This window comes from Sapajus apella, unplaced genomic scaffold (genome assembly GCF_009761245.1).
Source record: "Sapajus apella isolate SASKATOON/1434 unplaced genomic scaffold, GSC_monkey_1.0 scaffold14, whole genome shotgun sequence".
NCBI lineage: Eukaryota > Metazoa > Chordata > Mammalia > Primates > Cebidae > Sapajus > Sapajus apella.
The window spans coordinates 19,222,399-19,230,764 of record NW_022436954.1 but is presented as its reverse complement, the minus strand read 5'-3'; the positions used below and the strand labels follow the sequence as shown (position 1 = coordinate 19,230,764).

At 42.4% G+C, this 8,366-nt stretch overlaps 1 protein-coding gene across 1 annotated transcript in view; it reads left to right on the top strand.

Annotated features, from left to right (window-relative positions):
• The window catches only part of ACCSL (1-aminocyclopropane-1-carboxylate synthase homolog (inactive) like), an 11,802-nt gene extending 10,032 nt beyond the window's left edge, over positions 1–1,770 (top strand). The window contains exons 12-14 of the mRNA XM_032282445.1: positions 136–278; positions 365–518; positions 1,339–1,770. Of these exons, the coding sequence (XP_032138336.1) occupies positions 136–278; positions 365–518; positions 1,339–1,421 (380 nt within the window). The 3' untranslated portion in view covers positions 1,422–1,770. The remainder of the gene's footprint in view (positions 1–135; positions 279–364; positions 519–1,338) is intronic.
• The last annotated feature ends 6,596 nt before the right edge of the window (positions 1,771–8,366 follow it).

The window sequence follows — 8,366 nt, the reverse complement described above, 5'->3', positions numbered from 1 at the left end:
TTTTTTTTTTTTTTTTTTTTTTTTTTTTTTTTTTTTTTTTCTTTCATAAAGCCCAGGAAGGGAGCATTTGGGAAGGAACTCTCCATAGATTTCTGTGGTAATATCCGCAACAGTGTTTTTTCTCTACCCATCCAGAATGGATCGACAAAGTGTACCTACCCACCAATCGCTTCCGGCTCCGGGAAGCTCACAAATATGTCACTGCTAAGCTGAAGGCATTGGAGATCCCCTTTCACAACCGCGGCTCCGGCCTCTATGTCTGGATCAACTTGAAAAAGGTGAGTTCTGGGAATGAGGACCAGTGTTCTTGGGCAGACCTGCCAGCTGGGTCTTGGGCTCAGCTCTGTTCCTCTGCCCTACCTAGTACCTGGATCCCTGTACATTTGAAGAAGAACAGCTCCTCTATCGCCGCTTCCTGGACCACAAGCTGTTGTTATCCTGTGGCAAAGCTTACATGTGTAAGGAGCCAGGCTGGTTCCGCCTCATCTTTGCAGATGAGCTCCCCCGGCTAAAATTGGGTGAGTGGAGCTGACCTTCCGATCCGTTAAAGATGCCCCATCAACTTAATATTTCAACCTCCCCCTGCCTTTAAACATCCTATATATCTGGCCCTTCTTTATTCCCTGTTTCCATGTCTATCTTTAATTGAGTGCTTTTGCAAACAAGAGCTGATACGTATCTCAAGCACCTGTCCATTCATTACCCATTTGGGGTATCTGTTCTGTGACTGCCACTGAGTGAGGCATTGGGGTCACAAGCTAAAAAGTAGTACTCTGCCCTTGTGGGGCTGGCAGCCCTAGGTGAGAATGGGACAGGCAGATGACTATGGAAGTCCCTGGATGCCATATGGGGACATACCTCTAGAGAGTTTAGATTCTTCTCTGAGGTTATAGAGAACAGGACATTCATGTTAACATTTATTTATCGCATTCCACTGCATGCCAGATGGTGTTGCAGCTGCTGGGAACATAGCAGTGAATCGTTCATTCTCATGAAGGTTTTTGTTGCAGAATTCTTTTGAGCTAGTATAGAAGGTAGGCTGAGTGAAGAGACACTACAGGCAAAGAGAAATCCTGATTAGGCCAAGGCCGTACGCTCCAGAGTACAGGCTTTGATACGAGACATTGAGATGTCTCGCAGGCTGACATAACAATGGTATTCAAAAACAAGTCAGGGATGTAACATGAGACTTGGAAATCCACCCCAAAGACGGGAGGGCTGAAGTTCAGGATCCCTGAATGAGAGGCGCTTAGGGTTGACCATGACCTGGATATGTCTGGGACCTACTTGCAAACCCACTAAACCGTATTTCTGTCTGTCCCCATTTGGACCCTCTAGCCATGCGTCGGTTCTGCGATGTGCTGGAGGAGCAGAAGCAGGATTTGATAGTGAAGCAGCTGGAGGATGCAATGAGGGAGTAAGCTGCCTGCCTCCCAACCAGAAGCTCCAGCCTGTCACTTGCTCAGGGACCCCCTAATGTCAGCCTCTGGCCCAGAAGTCTGGGGTGTCTTCTTGTCAGGGTTGTGATGGAGAAAATGGTGGACTCCTCCAGAAGGTCTCATCTGACCCCAGTCATCACCCTCCTGTAGCTGAGTGTCTGCTGTCTTTGGAAGCTTCGCATCTTTTTAGTCTTTGCTAGCCATTATATATGCAAAAATGTTTTTATTGGGGTTGGGGTGGGAAGGCCTAGAGGTACCTAGAGAAATAAAGGAAGCTCTCTGGGCCGCTATTTAGATGGCTTATTTTTATCTAATAAATTCTATCTTCTTTTAAATTCTAGGTCCAATTTATTTTCCTGTTTACATTCTTCATAATCATTTTTGGAAGTCAGATGATTTTCTGTCCTCCTTAATTTTAAATTCCAAGGCAGGTTCTATGTGTAGAATACTGTCTGGAGCAGGCCAGAAAAGGAAAGAAGCCATCCTTAACTGATAGGGCATTTTCCAGGCGTTGGATGCAATGTTCTGTAGGATTCTTATGAAATCACATCCACGTCCACATGACCTGCTAAGAGGCAGGTGGGAATATCTTTGCAGGTATTCCTGCTTCCAGATGCTAGAGTTTGTTCCACTTTTACCTTTCCAAAAGGCTTTTAAAGTCTCTTGCTGGGTGTGGGGCTTATGCCTGTAATCCCAGCCCTTTGGGAGGCTGGGGCCAGAGAATGGCTTGAGGCCAGGTGTTTGAGACCAGCCTGGGCAACCAAGACCCCGTCTCTACAAAAAATAAAATTAGCTGGGTGTGGTGACGTGTGCCTCTAGTCCCAGCTATTCAGGAGGCTGAGGTGGTAGCATCGCTCGAGTCTAGGAGATCAGGCCTGCAGTGAAACGTGATCATACCTCTGTACTCCAGCCTGGGGACAGAGACCCTGTCTCTAAAAAAAATCTGACAAGCTTGGTGTCTTAGTCCTGTTCTGATGTCAAAATATCACAAACTGGATGGCTTATAAACAAATCTTTCTCACGGTTCTGGAGGCTGGAAAAGCCAAGATCAAGACCCTTGCAGATTTGGTATCTGGTGAGGGTCCCATCTTCCTACTGTCATTGCGTGTGGCAGAAGGGGTGAGGAACCTTCATGCCGTCATGACCTAATCACCTTTAAAGCCTCACCTTCTAATACCATCACCTTGGGGGTTAGGATTTCAAATATGAATGTTGGGGCAACACATTCAGTTCCTGGCATCTGGGGTTGTCCATCCCCATCTCTAGTGTTTTCAGTTGTTCAAATCAAACACCCATCAGTTTCTCTGCAAAGCCCTCACATGTTAGAGCACTGATGCTGTGAAATAGGCAGAACAGAGACTACCACCATTTTGTGGATGAAGAAAGGGCTCACAGTACCAGCTGGTGGCTTTAGTTAGTCACTTGGATTAGTGGCCTGCCTTACTCCAAGTCCAAATTTGTTGATTGTTCAATGTCAGTTTTCTTCCACTAGTTTTTTTTTTTTTTTTTAAACAAAAAGAAGCAAGCCAATACATTGACTCTTCAAGGTTTTGTTAATACCAGAAAAGATTCTTCACAAATTGACAATGGCTACTAGAAATACAATGGTAATTCACTGGAAGCATGCAGGAGTTCATGAGACAAGGGAAGAAGGTGAAGATGGGAACAACAGATGCTCCTGGGATCTCTGTCATAGGAACCAATAGCCAGGCTTGAGGGCACTGTCCCTAGGATGGAAAGAATGATGCCTTCTGTGGAAGGGGAAGGCTGTTTCTGTCTTCTGTCCCACTCACTATTCGGGTAGTAGAATGTCAAACCAAGCATGGGCCACAGACTGGAGCAGAGATCACAAACCTGAAACATGACACCAGAAGGGAAGAAGGAGTTCACCGATGAAAAATTCAATGGTTTTTTTTTTTTTTTTTTTTGGTCAGGAAATATGGGTATAATGAAAACCCTGTGCTTCTCAGGCTTAAGGATAAGTGTTTTGAGGTTTATTTAGGAGAATGAGATGATTCCTGAAGCACTCCCACGTGGGGGTATTTATGCATGGTTTGTAAGCTAGAGAAGGTTTTGGAAGATCTGATGTAGATGTATATATTTATAGTGGTCAAAGGTTCGAGGCACATTTTCAGATACTGTGTCAGAGGTCTTGGCATTGATTCAAACCCACTGAGTTGGTATGGTCCAAATGGAGTCAAAAGTGTCCTTGAAGGTGGCTATACATGTGCATGATACAGCTCTTTTTTTCGGGGTGGGGGAGACAGAGTCTCACTCTGTCGCCCAGACTGGATTACAATGGCGCAATCTCAGCTCACTCCAACCTCTGCCTCCCAGTTCAGTGATTCTCCTGCCTCTGCTTCCCAAGCAGCTGGGGCTACAGGCATGTGCCACCATGCCCAGCTAATTTTTGTATCTTATTTTAATTTATTTATGTTTTAGAGATGGAGTCTTGCTCTGACACCAGGCTGGAGTGCAGTGGCACAATCTCGGCTCACTGCAACCTCTAACTCCTTGGTTCAGCAATTCTCCTGCCTCAGCCTCCTGAGTAGCTGGGATTACAGGCACATGCCACCATGCCCAGCTGATTTTTGTATTTTTAGTAGAGACGGGATTTCACCATGTTGGCCAGGCTGGTCTCCAACTCTCCATCCAAATACTAGAGTTTGTTCCACTTTTACCTTTCCGAAAGGCTTTTAAAGTCTCTTGCTGGGTGTGGGGCTCATGCCTGTAATCCCAGCACTCAAGTGATCAGCCCGCCTTGGCCTCCTAAAGTACTGGGCTGAGCTACCGCACCCAACCGATACAGCTCTTTTAAAAGAACCTCTAGTATAATGTTGACTAAAAGTGGTGAGAGAGGATGGCTTACCTTGTTCTCAATCTTAGCAGCATTAAGTGCAATCTTCCTCTCTTGAGTATAATGTTACCGTATTTTTCATTCTAATCTTTATCTAATAAAGTTTCCTTCTATTACAAGTTTGTTGGGAGTTTTACCATGTATGATGGTTCAGTGTTGTTAGATGTTTTTAATCTACATCTCTAAAGATGATTTTTCTCTTGATTATCAATGTGGTAAGTTACACTGATTTCTTAAAAATGTTAAAGCAACTTCACATTGCTGCAATAAACCCTGTTTGGTCATGATGCATCATCCCTTTGTATACCATTGACTTTGGTTTGATATTTTAAGAATTTTGCATTCAAGAGGGACATCATTCTATAATTTTTTTGTAATGCATTGTTAGTTTCATAACATGATTAATGCTGGTTTCATAGATGTTAGGGAAACTGTTCCTTCCTCAATTTTCTAGAAGCTTGTGTCCGAAAAAACGTCTTCAATCTTTAAATATTTGGTTGAATTCAGCTGTAAAACCATAAGGGCCTAGAGTTTTTGTTTGTTTCTTTGTTTGTGAGAAGGCTTTTACTTATAAATTCAATTTCTGTGATAGTTCAAGTTTTCTATATCTTGTGTCAGTTTTAGTTGTTTGTGCCTTTCAGTAAAACATGCTTACTTCATCTGAGTTTGTTGACATAAAATTGGTTATACATATTCTGTTATCCTTTTAATATGTACATAGGATCTTTAGTTGTATCTTCTTTTCATTTCCTGATACTGAAATTGATACATGCAGGAAACAGATAAGGGGGAGGATCTCCAGAGAATCTCCAATCCATCTGTGCACTGGGAGAACAAGGCAGAGTGCAGGGAAGCCACAGGTAAGCTCAGCGGGGAGGAGCCTGGCTTCTTCAGCTCCCGTGTGGTGGCCTGGAATTCAATCTGTGAGGTGTGGGCCTGTTAGCAGGACCCCCTTTCGCTTTGCTGAGAGTATTTTTCTTTTTTCTTTTACACCCAATAAATTTTGTTCCCCTCACCCTTCAATGTGTCCATGTTCCTCGTCCTTCCCGGTCGTGTGACAAGAACCTGGTTTTAGATTAAGTGAGGAGCAAAATTCTGCAACAAAGTGAGTTTTTTTTGATCAGTTGATCTGTTTATCAACTGTATCAAACTTTTCAAAGAAACAACTTCCGGTTTCATTGATTTTTCTCTATTGCTACTATTTCATTTCTGCTCTTATCTTTATTTCTATTTACTTTGGGTTTAATTTGCTCTTTTTTTTTCTAGCTTCTTAATGTGGAAGCTTAGATCATTTGTTTTAAGTCAGTTTCAGATATATTCATTTAAAACTATTCATTTCTCACTTAGCATTATTTTAGCTACATTCCATAAACTTTGATCTGCTGGTTTTTAACCATGCAAAATATTTTCTAAGTTCCCTTGTGATTTCTTTTTTTAAATCAAAGGTTTGCTTAGCATATGTAACTTAAGTTTCCAAATATATGGGGATTGTTCAGCTTTCTTTGTTAATGATTTCTACTTTAATTTCATGGTGGTTTCAATGTACTCTGTGGTTTCAATCCTTTGAAATGTATTAAGACCGTTTATGGCCCGATTTGTTTGTAGCATGTGACCTATCTTAATGTTTCATTTGCACTTGAAAAGAAGTATATTCTGTGGTATTGGGGATGTTGTTCTATAAATGTCAATTAGATTATATTTTTGCATAATGTCCAAAACTTCTGATCCTTAGTGTCTTTGATCCATTTATTCTATCACTGAGAGACAGTGGTGTACAATTTCCCAGTTATGATTATGGACTTGTATTTTCTCTTTTTTATTCTGTCAGTTTCTGCTTCCCGTATTTTGAAGCTTTGTTATTACGAGCATAAACTTTTAAGATTGTCATCCTGATGAACTCATCATTTTATTATGATAAAATGCCCCATTTTATTTTTGGTAATTCTTTTTGTCTTGAAGCCTGCTATGTCAGATATCAATATGAACACATCAGCTTTTTTTTAATGGTGATTATTTGCTTGGTATTTTTTTCCCCATTTTTACCTTTGACCATTTGTTTTTATATTTAAAGTGTGTCTCTTGCACACAACATATGCTAGATTCTTGCTGTTTTATTCAGTCTGATGATTTTTTAATTGATCTTTAGTTAATTCGCATTTAATGTGTATGTCTTCCGCGTGGGACAGATGCCTGTGTTTGTTGTTTGGTGGAGTTAAATCCCCCTGCTGTGTGCTTCCATGATACCCAGTAAATAGTCTTTTTTCAATAGTCTGCACATTGTAGATCTGCCTTCCCAGTGGACCATGCAGGCCTCGGTTTGTCCTGCTCATCACCGTATCTTTGCATTTTACAAAGACCTGGCACAAAACACGCATTCACTGAGATCTGCATTACATAGAATAAGATTTAAATAGAGGAAAGTGATGGCTTCCTTATCTTATGGAAGAAAACACTGAGGGCCAAAAAAGTCATGAGAGTTGCTCAAGGTCACAGTGTTAGCTAGTGGCAAGGTAAAAATGAAGACAAGAAGTGGAATGGCCAGAAGACAGCCATGTCTTCCAGCCATACCTGTACTGAGAGAGTCTGCTTATTTCCTTTCATGGGGAAAGAAGACTTTCCTATTCAAGGCACCTCAGAGATTGCAGCTCTACTGGGGCCTCGGTGCCCACTGCACCCATTGCCAGAATATGTACAGCTTAGGTCAGAGTTTGAAAAATACTTTTAAAAATTATATATTTTTAGACCAAGTCTCACCAACCCCAGGTGGGAGTATGGTGGCACGATCATGGCACACTGCAGCCTCTACCTCCTGGGCTCAAGCGAATCTCCCACCTCAGCCTCCACAGGCACATGCCAACACATCTAGCTAATTTACAAAAACCTTTTGACCAGACATGGTGGCTCATGCTTATAACCCCAGCACTTTGGGAGGCAGGGGTGGGCGGATCACCTGAGGTCAGGAGTTTGAGACCAGCCTGGCCAGTATGGTGAAACCCCATCGCTACTAAAAATACAAAAATTAGTTGAGAGTGGTGGTGTGTGCCTGTAGTCCCAGCCACTCAGGAGGCTGAGGAAGAAGAATCGCTTGAACCCCAGAGGCAGAGGCTGCAGTGAGCTGAGATCACGCCACTGCACTCCAGCCTGGGTGACCAAGCGAGACTCTTTCTCAAAAAAACAAAAAAACGAAACAAACCTTTTTTTGGGAGAGACATACATGGTCTCCCTATGTTGCCCAGGCTGGTTTCAAATTCCTGGGTTAAAGGGATGCTTCCATCTTGTCCTCTCAATGTGTTGGGATTACAGGCATGTTCACGCCTAGCCAGAGTGGAACAAATATTGCAGGCATGCCTTCCCAAAACATGAAGGATTCTTGGGCTAAAGACAAGCAGCAGCAGATTCTGGAAAGCTCTCTACCCTGGTCCTATTTACCAAAAAGTAGGACACAGGTTTACAAAGACAGAAGGTATCTTGTCCCTCTGTCTACCTAGGAGAACAAAGACTACTTCAGACTCCTATGGCCTGGAGATGGTACCAGAGGAACTTACAGTAACAAGCCATTTCTTACAGTACCAAGCTTGCTAAATGGCTTTTATTTGTCCTTTTTTTTTTTTTTTAACCTCACAAGTTCTTCCTGGAGAGATTCAAAGTCCTATTTCTTTGCCCGTAACTTAAAAAAATTACTGTTCTTTGCTGAAGACGCTGTAAAAACTGTAATTCAAAGTCACCTCTTTGAGAACAACTCATTCCCTCGGCATTTCTCATGTATAAACGAAATATATATGTCAGTAAACTTCTGTTTGTTTTTCTCTTGTTAATTTGTCTTTTGTAACAGGAGTCTCCTCCAACTAAGAACCTATGAGGGCTAAAGAAAATCCCCTACAAATGAAAGCGGCAGAAATCACAAGCTGCAATGAAAGGCCATAAGGATATTTGCACCCTAATTAAAAAAGCCCTTTGTGTAGGTTGCAGCCAACTGTTCTTTTGCCAAGACATTTCTGTGGCGCTCACCTCCTTTGAAAAGCGGAGAACCAAGGCCAGGAGGCAGAGGGAGGTGGCTGACCCGGCCTGGA